The sequence below is a fragment of the Ceratotherium simum genome, chromosome 18, assembly GCF_057802395.1.
Source record: "Ceratotherium simum simum isolate JZ-2026a chromosome 18, ASM5780239v1, whole genome shotgun sequence".
Classification (NCBI taxonomy): Eukaryota; Metazoa; Chordata; class Mammalia; order Perissodactyla; family Rhinocerotidae; genus Ceratotherium; species Ceratotherium simum.
In genome coordinates, this window is record NC_141917.1 from 29,744,852 (window position 1) to 29,764,687 (window position 19,836).

At 34.8% G+C, this 19,836-nt stretch overlaps 1 protein-coding gene across 5 annotated transcripts in view; it reads right to left on the reverse strand.

Moving 5' to 3' along the window:
• Positions 1-5,246: 5,246 nt before the first annotated feature.
• Positions 5,247-19,836, reverse strand: part of RANBP3L (RAN binding protein 3 like) — a 47,479-nt gene continuing 32,889 nt past the window's right edge. For all 5 annotated transcript variants that reach the window (XM_087443037.1, XM_087443035.1, XM_087443036.1 and 2 more), the window contains 8 exons: positions 17,539-17,642; positions 16,320-16,404; positions 13,982-14,084; positions 13,492-13,622; positions 12,568-12,688; positions 10,429-10,571; positions 7,260-7,449; positions 5,247-5,620 (listed from right to left, as the gene is read on the reverse strand). In XM_087443037.1, coding sequence (XP_087299163.1) covers positions 5,577-5,620; positions 7,260-7,449; positions 10,429-10,571; positions 12,568-12,688; positions 13,492-13,622; positions 13,982-14,084; positions 16,320-16,404; positions 17,539-17,642 — 921 coding nt within the window. In that variant the 3' untranslated portion in view covers positions 5,247-5,576. The remainder of the gene's footprint in view (positions 5,621-7,259; positions 7,450-10,428; positions 10,572-12,567; positions 12,689-13,491; positions 13,623-13,981; positions 14,085-16,319; positions 16,405-17,538; positions 17,643-19,836) is intronic.

Genomic DNA, 19,836 nt, shown 5'->3' on the forward strand with positions numbered 1-19,836 from the left:
ATGTTTAGTTTTAGTAGGTCACTGACCCCTTCTGACCAGGAGTTTTGCCTCATGGCAGCTGCCAATAGTGACTTGTAGTGGAAACCTAAACACACCTCTTAACTTCTGTGGGATGTGAGCTACTCATTTATAACTTGAACATCCTCAAAGTTCTTTCTAGTCTTACTGTTTCAACACTTCATAGTTCGTTAGATTTTAGGAAGGAAGAAAAGGAGGAAATCACCAATGACACTGAGGTTTAAAGCTTGGATGAATAGGAGAATGTCGATTGATCCATCTGACAGAAAAAAATGAATCCAGAAAACCTGTTTTGGATCAAAGTCTATGAGCTTTGTCATGCATATGTGAAATTTCAGACCTCTTTTCTTCCCATTTCACAGATAAGAACTAAAATTTTTGGATCTCCCCCATTTCCAGCTACAAACTTATCTACATTGACATTTTCTCAGTTGAGATATCTCTTTGTCCATTGTTATTTTTGGAACCCATTTCCTTCCACCTCCTCGAAAATACTACTCCATCAAGTTATCCCCTTTAATATATCTTTAATTCTCCCTCTCTACTGGACTTTTTCTTCAATATTTAAACATGTTCATGTCTATGACGTCTTTAAAATTTTTTAAAAACCGGCCTTTGAAGCCCCAGCTCTTTACATATTGCCTAACTTCTTTTCATAGCTAAGATTCTTCAAAAAGTACTCTATTCATCATTGCCACATCCCTGCCTCCTATTCATTCCTCAACCTGTTGTAATCTAGTTTCTCCCCACCAGTAGTTGACTAATTACTGCTATTTCCAAGGTGACCAAAGATTTGATTGTAAACTCAGAAGACATTCTTCAGCCTTTAATGACTTAATCTTTCTGCAGCGTTTGAAGTGGTTGTCATTTCTTCTTGAAATTTTTTCCTCTGGCTCCAAACACACCAGTACCTAATGGTATTCTTCCTATCTCTCTGTCCCCTTTCTGGGTTCTTCCTAAATTCATCTTCAGGATCTATCCTTCCCTTCTCTTCCCTTCCCTTTTCTCTTTCTCTCCACTCTTCTGCATGAGTTCATCCAGTATTGGGTAATGAAAAGAGCTTGGGTTTTGGATTTTAAAAAAGACATTGGTTCAAATCCTAGCTTTACCATTTAATACGTTTGTCAACCATGGACTAGTTCCTTAACCTTTCTGAGCCTACTCCTTCATTTATAAAATATAATAGCACCTTGTAACATTGTAAATATATGTACAAACACCTAGCTGTGTGCCCATTACAAAGTATACCGTCGGCAAATATTAGCCCCTTTCCCCTTCCAGGACTTCAGCTACTACCAGTATCTTTAACCCAGACTGTCTCCTGAGCTTCAAATCCTGATTTCTAGCTTCCTGTTGGATAATAGCTCTTGAGTCTTATACATACAATGTATGTCAATGGAGATCAAATTATATTTGATTGGCTGCTATGGGCCAGGCACCCTGCTAGGTGCTGGAGAGAATATGATAAATAAAAGGTAGTCGCTCCCTTTAAGGAACATACAGTTTATGCAATGGTAGAGTTATGCACAGGGTGCTATAGAAATTTAAAGTAACAAGTCTTAACTCAGCCTAAGAAGAGTTAGGGAAAGTTTTCTGGAAATGTCATGAGCTAAGCCTTAAAGAATGAGTAGGTGTTAGCCAGAATCAGCAAGAGTGAGAAAGGAATTCCACAGAGGAAACAGCCTGAGCAAAGGTATGGAGCAATGAAATAGCAGTTCTGAATTCCTAGAGAATTTAGAGAGAGGTAGGCAACAGTGCGAGGTGAGGCTAGAGAGGTAGGCAGGGAGAAAGACATGGAAAGTGATATATCCATGCTTAGGAACTTGGCTTTCATCCTGTATTTGCTAGGAAGCCACTAAAAGTCAGAAATGACATGATTAGCTTTGCAAAGATTATAAATAGGAATTTATTAGAAGAAACACAGTGACTAAATGTGTGAAAGATCCTCAACCTTATTAGAAATCAGAAAACTATAAATTAAGGAAATAGTGAAATAGTCTTTTATATCTACTAGATTGGCAGAAATTAAGAAATTTTGGTAATCCTCTAATTTTTTGAAAACTATTACATTATCAAGTCTTTATTAGGCTAAACATTTGCCAGTTATTTCAGTAACTCCTCCAATGCCATAGTTTCCCAACATCATCTTAGAAACTTCAAATGTGTTCATGTATTCCAGTTTGTCTACTCCAAGTCTGATATCAAAAATTACCCAGTACTTGGGTATTATCTGGCCATTGCAAAACAAACAAACAAAAGTGCTGGCATTCATGGATTTAATATCACTTTTGACTACCCTCAAACAACTAAAATAATCTGTAATGTTACTGAGTTTCAAACTCAAGCCCCATCTCTGTCAAGGCTGGTGTGCTTTTCTAGTGAATGAGTCTACCCCACCACCTGGTAGCCACATCTCAAGCAAGTTTAATTGTTCTCAACCATTTTATGGGAAAAATTATATATCCTTGTGATATTCACAACTTGAAGATTTACAAAAGTTAAGATGTATCCTTCCCAATCCCTAGAACCCTCTCCAGCTCACTTTGTCTACATTCTGACTCTATGAAAGATATACATCCCCCCCTTTTTTTTAATGACACACAGATACTCGAAGACCTGTATAGAATATTAGACCCTGGGGACTGAGGGTTCCTGGCTTTGACAGTAATGGATGTAAAATAATATTTTAAGAGATCATTTTGATGGTCCATAATTAAGCTGCATAGATTGGTAAAGTCCTGTTGAAAGAAGAGAGTGTTTAGATTATCTTAAGATATATAATTAGATATAAAATGTATATCTAGTATATTTGGGGAATATTTATCTAAGTAAATTTTAATAAAAGAAGCTTTTATGAAAATCTAAGAAGTTGTATACTTTGAAATCACCTACCTAATAACTTGTAAAATCGAATATCATTGTATGATTGCTCTCTTCACACTAAAGGGGGACAAAAGATATAGGAAAGCCAAAAAGGATACGGCTATAAAATGTTTCTATTTTTATTATCCCCCCAAAGTATTATTAAATATTTGCATAAAGATTATAGAAGGAATAGTAGAGTGGACAGGAAGTGGGTTGAAAGTTGTAAGCTAAATATCATGTTTCTGTTGTTACTAGCCATGACGTAATCCGGAAATTTTCGCTCTATGTCTCTCCACCTTCCTCATGTTCTATTTTGGTTCTGTTGCACTGGTATTTCTTTATAGATCAGAAATTGAGGTGGTCTAATTTTTTTGTTTGGTATATGCAAAGAAGTACAAGGAAAATCACAGAAGGAAAGAATGAATTCAAATTATATTAAAATGTTTGAGGCATTGAGAAATTGCTTCATCTCCACCCTAAGGGCAAGAATGAACACGTCAAGAAGATAAAGACCTCTGTTCTCTCCTTTACTTTAACAATTTAGTGCGATCACAATGTTCCGATATCAGCTAGGATCTTATGAGAAAAGAGAACCAGTTCTTTAATATCCTCTCCAAATGTCTCCCTGTTTACATTATGCTTCTAATGAAATTTTTCCACTGTGTGTTTTCTGCATCAGAGTCACTCGTGAATTAAAAAAAGCAACCTTTAAACTTCTGTTTTTGCATTCTTTTTATTCTTCCTTTCATGCTAGAGCTCTTCTTTTCTCTGTTGTTTTCCTTCTCTCTACCTTTCCTCTCTTCCTCTCTCACATTAACTTTTTTTCTGTATTTCTTGATTCATTGCTTAACTGAGAAGTAAAGGACATTATTTACTATATTTCTTCTAGAGTCACTGGAAGAATCAATGGGCCTCTCTTAGTGCCTGACTTTTACTTAGTTACTGAATTATAGGGAAAGAGCAAAACTTTGAAGAATTAACATACTAACTAAATTATAATCTAAAAGAGTTCATTCAACTTTCATGTGCTGAACTAAACTTTCAAGCATTAGCTGAGGTTTAACAATAAGTACATAAATATAATTGCTTTTATTACTGTAAAAGGTATTGTAATGTAATAATGTAACTTTAAAAACATATGTATTCATATGTATACGTCCAAATGAATACTGTTCTTCAAAGTAGCAGTTTGTAAAGTTAAACCACTATTCCAAGTATGTTGTCATTGTTTAAAACATTTTCAGAAATCATTTTGGAATTGTGAATCATCCCCTTGTTATGGACTGACTGTTTATGTTCTCCCCAAATTCCTATGGAGCCCTAACACCCAGTGTGATGGTATTTGGAGATGGGGCCTTAGGAGGTAATTAGGGTTAGATGAGGTTAAGAAGATAGGGCCCTGGTCTAATGGAATTAATGCCCTTGTGTGAAAGAGACACCAGAGAACCTGTTCTCCCCTCTCCCTGTGCTCCTACAAAGAAGAGGTCACGTGAGCACACAGTGAGATTGGTGGCCCCCTACAAGCCAAGAGAAGAGGCCTCTGAATGAAACCTACCTTGCCAGTACCTTGCTTTTGGACTTCCCAGCCTCCAGAACTGTGAGAAATAAATTTCTGTTGTTTAAGCCATCCAGTCTGTGGTATTTTGTTATGGCAGCCTGAACAGACTCTAATGGGGAATTGTTTAGGGGTCACAATCAAAATTCATTTTGAAGCCATGGGGTGATCAAACTGGATTGAAAAATGAAATATGGCTGTAAGTACTAATTTTCTTGTGTAACATGAATTGTCTCTGAAACAAGTCTCAGAAGAGTTGCATCAAAATTCTGTTGCATGTTTGTTGAAATTACTGTAATCTACCATAATGGCATTTATGAAAAAATTCACTTGACTATATATATATTTTTTTTAAAAAAAGGTGCCTATACAGCCACACCTACTAGAATATTAATGACAGTTTAATTGCATAAATAAAGCAAAGAACAAGTTAACATATTTCACTTTTTGTATACTTACTGTTTTGATACATAGGTAATGTATTTTGTTCATTCCTTCAACAACTATTGGATGCTGTGAGTCAAGCATATACAAGGTGCAATAGATACAAGTCCAAGAAATATTCTCTTTAAAGGAATTTATACCATGAATATATAATCTTATAGCATTAGAAAATCCAAAGGTTAAATGAAAATACACATTTCCCAGAAGAAAAACATGATTTAATGAAATGTTATCATGCAGTTACAGTGTTTTTCAAAGAAATGACTCTGGAAATTTTGTAAAATTTGTTTTATGGCCAATGTATGATTGAAAAAATAAATATTTTAGTTAGACATTTATCAAATCCAGCAATTTATAATTTTAACTATTGTATCCATCAATGTGATGAATAGTCCAAATTAGTTATCAAATCCTATTCTAAATTAACTTCTTCAAAAATGATAAATTTTGAACTTCTGGAGTCTATGTATTTCCTAAATTCTGTCATTTTCTCTACAATAATCAAAATGTAAAGCCTCAGAATTATTAGACTACATAAGAGAAAAATTTTAATTGCAACAAATTATATTTCTTGAACTTGTCTATAAAAACTCTTCAAGGAATGAATAGGATCCTCTCATTTAGTTGGGATGGTTTAGTTTTCTCAGTAAGGTGGTCTTTCTGTAGATGTTGTCATGTTTATAGTGGGTAGCGCTCATGAACAGGCAACCGACTGTCTGTGGGTCCACCTAGAAGAATCTGATATAAATTTAAAATAATTTATAAAACAATATTATATTCAGATTAGATGTAATATTGAATACAACTGAACATGAATACCCATGAATATGCTTCCTAGTGAGGAAATTAAATATATAGAATCTATATTTTAATAAGTGACATTTGAAAATGTTGCTAATTTTAAACATGACATTTTCAGATAATTAAAGCCTTCCTTAATTCACGGGCAACAAAGTTTAAAAAATTAGACTTTTTCTTGCTTCCATAACATTTTAGCATTTGTATGCAACACCGCTTGGAGAAGGTACTAACTGAAAGGGGAAAAAATAGCAGGGAAAGGAGGGTTCATATGACTGGCATTTACTTTGCATTATTTCCATTGTTTCTCATTTTGTATGAAGATAGTTGCATATCACTCCTTTCCTAAAATAGAATATAATAGAATATAGATTCTATTCATAAACATATATCATTTGTTGATGAAAGAATTTTACCATTTAATCCTCACTGCAAGTTAACATTTTTAATGGATAGCAACTCATTTTCTAATATACCCCATTTTATTGTTGATGATATAAACAGTGTAATAATATAAAAGATAATCTTATTTAGATATTTCTTATATTTCAAGAAATAATAAACCATTTGTTTAATAGTAACAGGAAAAATCATATTGACGTAGTTCTCTGGCTCACTGAGTCAAGCAGTCTGTGATCCCAATCTGCATGTTGTGTGCATTTTTCTTCTTGATTACATTTTTAGTATTAAGCAAAGGAAGATATTTCATCAAGTTCTGCACATGTTCTTTGATAGATTCTTAAATTATGTATGTTTAAAATAGCTTTAAGACTCAAAATGATTAAAAGTTGGAAAATGGTTTGCTAACACATTATCTTTGTAAGCATATCACTCAGTGTTCTGTAGAGCAGAATTCAAGGCTAAATGAAACTATTTCTGAAAATACCTGGAGGACTTTATTAGAACAGCTACATCTATATAACAAAGCTGGGCTTATTATTTCCTTGACAATGTTTTTCTTTAAAAATAATGATGAACTTTAATTTTAAATCCCCTCATCAGGACAAGCACTGAAGCCTAAAAAATCTGTTTACTGCTTGTCCCACTTCAACCTTGCTCAATTCATCAATCCTGATACAATAAAAGAAATAGTACATTTTGCCGCAGGCAAAGAAAGTCCTGGAAAATAAAGCAGTCAGATTCCAAAAGGGAAAAAACAGGATTTTCAAAGTTTCAAGCCAGATTTGCCTGTGGCTCTATTACAAATATTTACAATTTCTCCTATTATAGCCAATAATAGGAGAATGAGAACAAGTGAAGAGAAATATGAATAAATGGTTGTTTCAGGGTAGCAATGTAATACTTTAAATTGTAAATATGGTCTTTTGTGCAATTTATATGCAAATGATATGCAGGCATTACGGTGAGGCTGACTTTTGGTAAAATCCTAATGAAGGCCACATATATTAGACAGTGATTTTCAGCCCCACTCCTCAAATCAGAACAGCTAGGGCTCTAACACCCTACCCACTTTAAACAGGTTTAAAAAACCATTTTTTAAAAATCTATTTCATGTATTAGGATTGTGTGTAAGATTTCTTTCTTAAACCTCTGACCTAACAAAAGAAAAGTTATTTACCTGATCTATTTTTGGTGACTTGGATGAAATCATCCTCATCCTCATCACAGCTATCACAGTTTAATTGTTGGAAGACCGTTTCTGACTGGCTTTCAGCTTGATTTACATCTTTCTGCTTCTCGAAGCTTCGAAGTGCAACAAGACGATGATGTATTGCTGCATACAGATATCCTGTGTCTTTGGCACTGGCCTGCATGAGGAAAATTAAGTTAACAATATAACTAACTTAATAATAGCCACATTTTACAGATTTGTAATCTTTCACTATTAATAAGGAAGGAATTATGTATCATAAATCTAGAATGTAAATAACCCTAAAAACTAAAGGGTAAAGAGCCAATTCCTCTTGAACCAAATTGAATCCTAAAGTGGATAATTTTATAAGTGGCTCAATTTGTGCATTTTAAACTGAGAAAATGAAATTTTCTGATTAAATGAAATGTGATTTAAAATTTCTATTCGAATTCAAGTTGAAGACCATCCTTCCTCCACTATTGTAGACAATTGTAGGGTTAAAGGGAGCAAGGAGTTCCATTTCCCTTACATCACTTTACTTAGACATCCCCTGCAAGCTGCATAGCTCTGTGGAATAGCAGAGTTCATTTGAGCAGTCTGTGACATACCTAAACACATCAGAAGTCCTTGCTTTCAATACTTTTCTATTTTTATGATTGCTATTAATGTAAAAACTGATGGCAACAATTACATTGGTACAACATTTACTGTTATTATATTCTTTTTAAAAATTAAGTTGTTAAAATAAAACCAAGGTTAATTATTTATTGCATTTATGTTAGCAAAAGCACATAGCACAGCTATTCAGCATACACTTGTTTCCCTTTACAGATGAGGAAATTATCACTCAGAAAGGTACAATGACTTGTCTGAGTTTACATAGGAGGTTGGCAAACTGACTGGAACCTGAATCCCAGGGTTTCTGTCATCAAAGTCTGTGTTCTTTAAGGTAACATGGCAGTAGTTTACATATTTGTATCTTTTCACAATTTCAAAGAAAATCTGGAAAAATTTTTCTTTTTGCTGATCCTCCGGAGAGCTATCAAATGTTTCAAAGCCAAGAACTGAGTTCAACTAACTGCATGCCAACTTTTTGGGAGAAGGGGCTTAAATTATATTTTTTCATTTGCATGTTCTTGAGTTGCCTTAATTACTTTTGGGGGAAAAGTAACTATAAGTTAAATAAAATATTTTTGTTTCTCATATTGTGTTAGATATTACATAGTAGGTGTTGAGTAAATATTTGTTGACTCTTGACTAATTTAATTTTTTATGTTATGTGCAAAGGTGCAATTTTTTTAGTAAGTTAATAAATTTGAAAGAGTATTTGTGATTGAAATATGAATATTATTCAACTACCTTGACTTTCTTACATTAAATTTTAAATATGCCTTTCACTAGTCAGTAGATTTCCTTTTGACAAATTCATTCAGATGTTTTCATTCAAGAAATTCAGAACAAGAAGTTAAAAATAAAATCACGATATATTTTCTGAATAACAAACTTGCAGTGCTTAAAAACATTGTAATTCCCAGGAATTACCAAAGGAAAATGCTGGTGAGAATGAAAATTGGTTCAGTCTATCTGAAGAGAAATTTGTCAAGACAAGTCAAGACCTTTCTGCAAGAAAATTAACATGTATATACAGAGGGAATTCCTTTTAGCTTCCCTACAGAATTTATAATAATGAACACAGTAAAGTACATATTTAACAAAGTGAGATTGATGGAATAAATTATGGTACTTGATAGAATAGAATTATTTTCACCTATTAAAAGATTTTTTTAAGAATTAAGATTTTTTATTATTTAATGACAAAAACACCCATTTTCATTGATAAGTGAAAAGAAGGTTATATATGTGTATTTCACAATCAAATATTGGCAATCTAATCTTCTCAACTACTTTATAAAGTATATTATTATTATTTTCCTTTGGCAGATGAGTAAAATCAGGTTGAGGAAGGTTAAATAACATGCCTGAAGGTCATACAGTGTGTACAGTATGGCACGTATATATATGTACACACACACACACATATATATATACTAAAATATAGTATAAAACCAAAATGCTAATAGTGACATTTGGGAGTGGAATTTGGGTAATTTTTATTGTATTTCATTTGCTAATCTCTAAAAAGTATCCTACAATTTAAAAAGTCAGCGTGGGTCAGATATCGAGCAGCAGAATCTAGTCATAGTTAGCAGTCTCAGTATCAGTCTTAGGCAGGCTGCTTTACCCACTCAAAGCCAAGGGGATCTGGCCTGGCAGAGTATCAAGTATTATCTCCCTAAATGGTAAACAGGGTTTGGGCATCATTTTACTCTAACATCTTAATACTCAACATCACTTACACCTAACAGTGCATTTACTGGTAGTTAATAAAACCTTTGGTTTTTCACCAATGGGCACTTGCCAACTTTTCTTTCCATTACTATATGAAAGCCAATTTACTTGTATTGTCACCTTATGCCTGAGTCACTTGGGTATTCAGTCTCCTCCAGTCTTCTGGGTCTCTGCTCATAGAGGAAACTCAGCCATTTTTCTGACCTGATTCCTACCAGCTCTCTCTCTAGTGCCTGGATCTTGTATTTGAGGTCAAGCATTCCTGCTGCCGGGAACAGCTAAAGCTGTACTCCCATCCTGTTACCTTGGAAACTGACTCATGTCCAGAATTGGAATTTGCTGCTGGACTGGGTTGTTTTAATTTGCTAGCCCTGTATTTTTCCATTTCTCACCGGTTCCTTTCCAGCGATCCCAAAGCCGTCTTAATTTCAGGATGCAGTATAAACATCAGGCTGTGGATTCTGCTGGCCTCCTAGGAGCCAATCTTGACAATAGGCCCTTTGGTAACTCAGTAAGATTGTTGACATAATTTCAACAGTAAAGAAAAATGCAGAGATTTGACAGCATATATCAATACAAATGTCCTGAGACAGGTACCAATTTATTACTATAGATTTTGGTGTTAATCTCTAAATTTCATATAAAATTTAGGTCTTATAGTAGACTGTAAATAATCATACTGAATGGCTGATTTTTTTGCCAATGGTATAGGTTATTATAATAAAATTAAAAAAAAACAAATTAGTAATTGCAGAGATCTGTAAATATAGTAGGGTAATCCTCTATCACTGAAATTGTCACTTACCTGAATTAAAAACACTTTGATGCTACAGTCTTCTAAATCAGTAGCTGTTATTCGTAAATTTTTGTGGTTTGCTCTTTGAATCTCCATTTGAGCCCAGAGTTTGCTGTTGAGAATCAGCCTCAGGCTGCCTTGATTGCGCATAACTAAAACAGGACGGTAAATATATTAGACTACAGAATAGTGGATTCTTAGCCTTCCAGGGGAATGTACCATTTTTGTTTTTTCTGTTTTTTGTTTAAAGGAAACCTCTCCTTTTATTTTATTCCATTATATTTTTTTTGTGAGGAAGATCAGCCCTGAGCTAACATCCATGCTAATCCTCCTCTTTTTGCTGAGGAAGACCAGCTCTGCGCTAACATCTATTGCCAATCCTCCTCATTTTTTTCCGCCACAGCCCCAGTAGATAGTAGTATGTCATAGCTGCACGTCCTTCTAGTTGCTGTATGTGGGACTCGGCCTTAGCATGGCCAGAGAAGTGGTACGTCGGTGCGCGCCCGGGATCCGAACCTGGGCCGCCAGTAGCAGGGCGCACGCACTTAACTGCTAAGCCACAGGGGCCGGCCCGGGAATGTACCATTTTTGAAAGCAAAGTAAATCTTGTAGTTGTTTTTCAGACTGTATTTTCACTATAAATTGTAACTTGACTAGATTATAATTTGGTTTTCAAATTGGGCTTTATTATTTTAGAGACTTTTTTAGCTTAAATGCTGGAGTTACATATTTTTACTATAATATTAAAAAATGGATGAAATTTTAGAACTCTTTTGAGGACCTAGTGGTCTGAAGAATATTTATCCAAGAATTGTTTACAATGGAGAAAACTGAAAATCTTTAAACATTCAAAAAATGGAATTAGTTAAATAAATGATGGTACAGCTATTCAAGATATTATGAACCCATTAAGATTATTGAAGAAAGGTAAATATTGATGTAGAAAGGTGGTCATGATATATTACATAAAAGAAAAAATCAATTACAAAGCAATATAAATACCATGAATCACAAATTTTTCAATATACGTATACATTTATGTATAAAGAACAAAGTCCAGAAGAATATATTCTGTTAACCGAGGCTATCACAGGAAAACAGGCCTATGAGTGACTTTAATTTTTTTTCCCTTTGTTGATCCATATTTTGCGTCCTCTATAATGAACATGGATTACCTGTATGATACTAAGAAAAGTTGTTTTGTGCTTTTATTGGCCGGCAGTGGAAGGAGTGGAATTAAACCAGAGTAGAAAACAACTAGCACATGCCTTGGGAATACTTGGTTGGGTTATTTAGAAACCTGTTTGCCAGTTACAGTTACTGTTCCTATCCCTAAATTCTATTCCTTACCCATTTCTTGAGCTTGCTATCCGAAACTCAACAAATATCCGTATACCTGGATCCCAATTCTATCTGAGGTCTCCTCCACAGCTTTGACAGCTGAACGTTGACCGGTAAACCCATCCATCCCGCCCAGGTCTCTGCCTGTGCCCACTTGCAGTTTGTGCCTCTGAACAATGCCCAGTGTGTCTTTCTGGATGCCAACAACCTCCTGAGTCTTTCAGTTTGACTCCAGATTCCAGCCATCACTCTGCCTGCAGGATTCAATAACCACACACCTTTATTTCCTTGGAAGCTGACCCTTCATCCCAACCCACACACCATATTTAGAATGTCAAGGATAAGTTACAGAGCAAATATTCTCTTTTAGAAAAACCATTTTCACTTCAAAAATAATTTCATGAAATTCCTTTAAATAATAATAAGATTACTATTTAGGTGTGTGCTGGGCTCTGTCATAGGTGCTTTACATGGATTATCTCACTGAATTCTCACAATCACTCAATAAGTCATAGACTATTGTTATCCCCATTTTAAACTGATGCAACCAGGACAGAGAGAGGTTAAGTAACTGTCTGAGATCACCAGTCCATCAGTGGTGCAGCCAGAACTGGAACCCGTGTAGTCTGACATCGGAGCCTACTTTATTTAAACAGAAGCTCCTATAGTACATTAGAAACAATATTGTTTTCAACAGTCTGATTTATTGGCATATTTTATAACACACATCTCCAGAAAATGATATGTACCTATATTGGAAATTTTACCCTGAGAAATAGTGTCTTTCTTTACAAAATGATGCCTTACTTAGTCTTGACTGGAATGTTCCACAGTCACTGCTTGCTGTGTCATTCAGTCTCAAAGCTCCTCTGCCCCTTTCAATCCAGGACTGTGCTGTTTTGTTGAATATAAAAAGCTTGCAGTTGATCTAAAGGATAATATTTTAAAATGTCAAATATATCGAAAATTTTTTTTGAAGTAAATTCTTTCCTATGCTATAACACTTTTATTTGTTTGGTCTTTTATCAGTATAACCTTTGTTAATGATTTATATACCAGCTTTTAAAATTTATTTAACTTTTAAAAACATAAAATTTTTAAATAATTAAAACATCAAAAAGTAAAAAGTTGTACAAAGTGAAAAGTACCCCCCAACTCTAGTTCCCCACCTGCAAATTTTCAACCCCTGCAACAGAAAATCACTTTTTGCTAGTATTTTGTTTATCCAGAGATATTTTTTATGTGTATCCATGTCAATACATATATATGTTCCTGTATTTTTTCCTATAAATGGTAGCATACCATACATACTTTCTGCATCTTACTGTTTCACTTAGCGCTGTATCTAATATACCAACTTTTAAATTAAACTTAGTGTTATTTGAGCTATACGACTTATTTGAAAGTGAAAAATCATGGAACTGTTTGTACACATCAGAAGTAAGATGTGATACCACAGTACCCTAGAATTTAATGCTTACCAGTGGTTCTCAAATATTACTGTGTACAAGAATCACCTAGACAACTTGTTAAAAATATAGCATGCCAGAGTCCTTGGCTGTCTTCTTCCTAAGGGACTAATGTGAATGGTTGTAAACCCAACAACCCATTTTCCTGCAAATCACACATACGCATGCAAGAATTCAACAAAATATTGGTTTCATCTTTGGAAGCCTCTAATATTTTTATTTAAGCAGCTCAGTCTTCATGAGCAATAAATGATATACAGACCTTTAACACGTTATGTTCTGCTTCCTCCCCTGTTATTACATGAATTTTCTCCAGCAAGCATTTTGGTGATGGCTTAGAAGAGAAAGCAGCAGCTGATTCAATTAGGGATATGTTTTTAATAAAATCTGTTCCTAAGAGAAAATAGAGGGGGAAAAAACACATAAAAGGCCCCATTTTCTCTACTGTGCAAGTTCTTTGTTGCCCCTGTTAACACACAGGTCTCTATAGCATTTTATAACAATGAGTGTTTCTAAAAAATCGAACTGCCTGAGTTCAGGTAAATCTCTTTAATGACTCCCCATATCATTAAGTCAAAATTTTCAAAAAGCTTATATATCATGTGACCATGTTTATATGCTTTAACCTTTACCAAAAAATTGTAAAACTCTGGACTATTGTTTTTGTATTTTATAGATATTAAACAAATGACATAGAAAACCAGGAAATAAGATAGTTGAAGTAAATGCCTTGCAAATGAAATAATTCTTACTTGAGTTTGGAGAGGTGATAGGAAATTTTAGAGTAGATTTGAATGGTTTTTCCGTGATGTATGAATCATTTTCAAGTTGAGGCTGGGTGAGTTTTTGAGTACCCTAGGTGGGGGAAGAAAATGTATTACTTAATTTTATCCCTATATATTTGCAGTAAGCCAAAAGATACTTTTGTTCTTCTGTCTCAACAGGGCAAACAAACCCAGCTGCTATGTTTTTGTTTTGGGCTCCTATGTGCTGAACAGGGAACTCCTCCCTATCATTAGAGGACCTTGGTTCTGATCCTCAGGAAGCATAATCGAGTTACTACCAGCCTACTTCAGGTGGGATCTAGTTCCAGGGACAATGGGAGAAGGTTTAGAGGCCCAAAAGGAGGTAGCAGCTGTTCCACCAGACTAACCCGACACCTAGAAGGAGCTGCAACTATTGTCACTGTTTCAAGGCATTTCAGTATTCCCACAAATCCACGCTTTCTACCCACTTCATTAAAAAAAATTAAAGAGAGAACTCACTAGCTGTCTCAGAGATCATCTTTATAGGAAGAATCCTAACTTTGCCTGTAAGACATTTTTTTGCCAACAATCGCTTTTAAAGCTGCCTACCTGGGGCTTTACACATTTGTTGTAATCAACGCCTGTGTGAAAAAAAGACTAATTGCTGTGCCATTTATGAAACTATATAGCCCCTTGCAGAACAGGGAGAATTGGAACAATACTTCACAACTTAGGTTTATATCTTTTCCCATATGATCTCAAGATTCTTTCACATTATTTAACTTGACGTTAACATAGTCTGCTAGGGCCGCCCCGTGACTTAGCGGTTAAGTGCACATGCTCCGCTACTGGCAGCCGGAGTTCGGATCCGGAGCTGCACTGACTCACCGCTTCTCCCGCCATGCTGAGGCCGCATCCCACATGCAGCAACTAGAAGGATGTGCAACTATGACATACAACTATCTACTGGGGCTTTGGGGGAGAAAAAGGTGGAAGATTGGCAATAGATGTTAGCTCAGAGCCGGTCTTCCTCAGCAAAAAGAGGAGGATTAGCATGGATGTTAGCTCAGGGCTGATCTTCCTCACCAAAAAGAAAAAAATATCATGCAAAAAAAAACAAAAGATAGTCTGTTAAAATTAGTAGAGATGGGTGTAATTATTTCCATTTTAAGAAAATAAGAAAATAGATACTAAGGCACAGAAAGCTTAATGACTCACTCTAAAAGCACAGGGTCATCAAACAAGTCGGGAGGGCATCCTGGCCCCCAAATCACAAAGGCCCAGGATTACAAGATTAACTAGAGGCAAATACAAATCATTCATCTTGGGAATGACAGAAGGGTGCCCTTTAAGCTAAAAAGCTATGATACTACTCTTAGAATTGGGCTTTAGCCTGAGGCAGTGTAGCATAAGCTAGATCTTAAAAGTGACTGATTTGCAAAAGCCCCAAAAGTCTTGAAATAAACAGGCCTCTTGAGTTGGTCTTTTTGTTATTCTGAGCCCTTACACAGGTTTTAAAATCTGTATAGCCTCCTTGGGATTCTTCATGTATCTAATCGCCCTAAGACATGCTAACCACCTTGGCCTATCTCAGCCAAGATTCCGGTCTTGGTGAAAGCTGGAAGGGGTATGAAGATGTGATAGACCCGATGAAACCACAGGCGCATGTACTCCACAGCTTTCACTTTGCTGTATAATTCCCTGCTGTAGATTATGCTGTGTTTTAGAAACATGTCCTATCGAGGGCAGAGCACCAACTGTCTCATGGGGGATGATGCTCAATATGAAGTAAGGATGACAGTAATAATAGCTGGGGGTTTCCACTTGGCAAGTATATTCCCCTAGGCAAATAAAGTACTATGATTTTCCTCTTAAAGCTAGCAAAAAAAAAGTTATAATAAAGCTTTTTAATGTAAAACTTGAAGGGGAGCATTAGCGTTAATGAGACAAATTTGCAAATGAGTTTAAATGCATCCTGTTATGAAAAATCCTATTGAAAAGCTATGTTAAAATATCATTACCAGTTGAGCTTATCTAACTATTGCAGATAATCCTGAGATTTCCTCGGGTACCTTTGGTTAAACACAAGTCAGAGAATTATTTAATATTTCTCATCAGTACTAATGTTATAATTATACAGTTCCCTTCCTCTGTGCATTCTCTTATTCTAACAACTAGAACTTGCTTCCCAGGAGAATCTTTCTAGTTAAAGAAAGAAAACGTGCCTTTAAACCCAGGAGTTAAAAAATATGCTCTAATTTAACATTGTTTTAATTAATTTGCCTTCAGGAATTCAAAGTGACAGCTTTCTATATAATAATAGAAACATTTGCCAAAATCTTACCAAAACTCTTTCTACCATGTTTTCTCCAAAAACGAAATCAGAACTGTAGCTTTTAAAAGAATACTTATCTTCTTTTGGTTGACATCTAAGGAAAAGAAATAAGCATTTCCTATTTTAAATATATGGATAAAGTCATTTTAAACATTAGCACGTGAAAAAATCAGATGATTGAATAGATTTATGTAAAGCATAAAAACATCTACTGCTAACTTTCGTTTATGTGATGTTAATGAGAATTGAAGGAGAATGGAGATAGGTACTTCCAGGGATGATATTCAAAATATTTGACAGTGTTGCAGCACTGGCTGAGACCAGTCCAAACATGTCTTGTGCCCATCACTGTACTGACTCTGTGATCAATCAGGGAGGCTGCCCAGCTCTTGCTATTTTACTTTTCCGGCACAGCCTCTCCATCTCTAATCTTCACTCTGTTCTTCCCCCAGAGGCCAATGCTTTTAGCCATCAGAGGTCTCCAGGGCTAAGCCAAGCCAATCTATCTTGTCAGTTATACTTGAGTGTGCATTGGCTTAATTTGGTTTTTTCTCCCAGAAAATTTTTTTTAATGTTAAAAGTGTTTTGCATGATGAGAAACTTGAAGACATGCAGCCTTCTGTCTGTAGGCAGATACGCTCCAGGGTCCCCAGTGAATCCCCAGCATGCACAATAGGTAAGTGCTAGGGTACCTGCATGGGCCCTAATAGTGTGAGTCCAGTTATGTCCAGGGCTAGTTTTAATCTTTTCTAGGATCAAACAGGTTTTCATCACTGGTGACACTAGTAAATATTAATTTTCATTTTGCATATTTATACTGGTTTCTTTGTTGTCTATCTAACCTATGTCAATAAATAATAAATAATGCCAAAAATAATTTTAAAAAGGGAAAAAAAGAACTCCAGAGAAAGAGGAGGAAAGGCTAATCTAGTAGCCAGATAATTAAAGTCTAACTAAATAAAAGTTTAGCCAAACCATTTGAAACATTCTCACCCAAGTCAATGAGACAATGAAGACAATCCAATATTATTAGTATGATCATATTTGAATACCAGAGATATGTTGAAAAGCATTTTAAACTTGTGTTCTTTATAGAATCTCCTTTCAAACAGAAATCTTGGCAATTTATCTGTACAATGTCAGAAAATTATTTTCCGTAAATGGTTATAATGATAAAAGAAAGCAAGAATGAAAAGACAACACCTCTGTTTCCTCATCATTAACATACCCTACTGATGTAGCTTCTAAAACATTCTGGTTAGGAGACAGCTGGACTGAAATTCTGGCACTTGGCAAATTTTCACTTAGCAAATAGGAGTTCCCCTCAGAAATCTGAAAGAAAAGAAATCCATCAAAAAGTTCATTTAAATTACTTACTATAGGAGCACCAGATAAGGAAACAATATTATAGTTAAATGTATTGAAAATTTACTATGTTCAAGAACTGCCCTAAGCATTTCGTATACATTATCTCATTTACTCCTCACAACAACTCTATACACTTTGTAAGTCTATTATCCACATTTTATAGATGAGTAAACTGACCTAACAAGTTTAAATAACTTGGCCAAGTCTGGGCAACCAGGAAGGAGGCTGACATTTGAGCCTGGGTCTGTCTGACATAGAGACTCTACACTTAGTCATAATATTCAGAAATCCTACCTCCTTTTATTACTTTTTACCTTATCAGCCAAATTGAGTTAATTCTCATTTGTAGATTAGTAAATCTATCTTTCAGGACTAGTTAATCCCTAGAAATACCCTAAGAGCTTCACCATCACAGCCACCCAATGTGAGAGGAAACTCCATTCATTTCTTCATCTAGAAACTTTCAACTGGTAACTTAAACAATTAGTTACTCTGGCTGATGTGTATAGACATGTGGACATTACCTGTATTAATGTATAAATTAAGGAGTGAGCAATTTTAGAACCGGAAGGAGCCCTATAAATTATCTGACCTAGTGTTTACAATGTTTGTGGACACCTCCCTTCCCCCACCAGGGATTTGCAAAGTTGTTGCACGGAGTTCACTTCTTTAAACGGAGATGGGGTCTGTTTCCACTTTAATTTTATATCAATCAATAAAAATAAATTTTGAGATTTGCTCCCTTTATAACAGAATTCAAGAGCTGAGAAATATGGAGTATGTGCCATTGGTTAGCAAAGATCAAGGTACGTGGTCATGACTCGGTCACTCAGATGATTTATCTCTCAGCCCAAATGGTAGTTTTTACTCTTATGTTGCTTAAAATAGTTTCTGTTAGGCATATATTGTTTAAATTGTACACAATAACTGACCATTGATTAATGACAGGATGAATAAAAATTGCTCTGATTTTGATATACAAGTTAAAAAGGAACATAAAAATAACGGTTCTATAAAATTCACCTACACATAATTTTCACTAGATCTATAAATTACATTTATTTTGTCAGAATTCTCACACAGTAGTTGTCTTTAGATCTTCAAAGATCATCATTAAACAGAGAAAATTCAATGAAGGGCATATCCAATTAGGCCTTTCACTAATTAGGAATAAGTTTTATTCACACCCTTAATAAGTTATTCAGGAAGAAATGCTTGCACATAGCCTGAAAATTTCTCTTATGCTTTATCATTTATGAAGAAAGTGCAAGAAATATATTAATAAATTTTATTTTTAAAATATACAATGCAAAATTTCAAAAAATTCATGCCAAAGAACAAATTTACATCTACTTTTGATATCATAACATGTAATAAAAATTTTAATATATAATTTATGCTGTTCCAAAATCAAATGCAATATAATAACGTTTTAGAAATTAGTCAACACATCATACTTTTTTATTACATACTTTAAAACAAATTAAACAATATGCATTACTTCTTAAAGAGATAAAAGTAACAATTTATGTATTATATAGTAACAATTATGATATTTAAATGAAAACTTTTAATGAAATACTGACTTGAAATTTAAAACGTTTTACTTAAAAATCACATCATATACCATGCATAAATGATGAAATGATTTTTAAAATTCACAATAGGTCTCATGAAATCATATCTTACAAAGAAAAAGAATTGGAAATAAAAAAATGTTGGCAAATGCTGACCAAGTTCAACTCCCTCACTTCACTGATAAAAAGAGAAGGTTGGGTGCTTTGTCCAAGAATGCAAATGTAGTTAGTGGCAGAGGCAGGATTAGTACCAATCCGGATTTTTCTCACTGAATTGATGAAATGACTGGTATTTCTAACACTTCCATGTGTCACTGTCCTTATGTTTGTACGGGAAAACAAAACAAAACTAGGTGACCAACTCTCAATAGTTCAGCTGGAAACAAATGACCAATGGAATTAACTCTCAAATTCCAACCTACCGATCTTGTGTTGCATTCCTCTCAAGTGTCTGCTTCTGGAGGACACAGCTAGAACTATAGCAACAGAATAGCTCCAAACCCATATCTGCAGGGCCTGAGCAAAATGAATATCGCCTTAGAAAGGCCCACGATGAGTGATTCAGCCACTACAACAGTTGG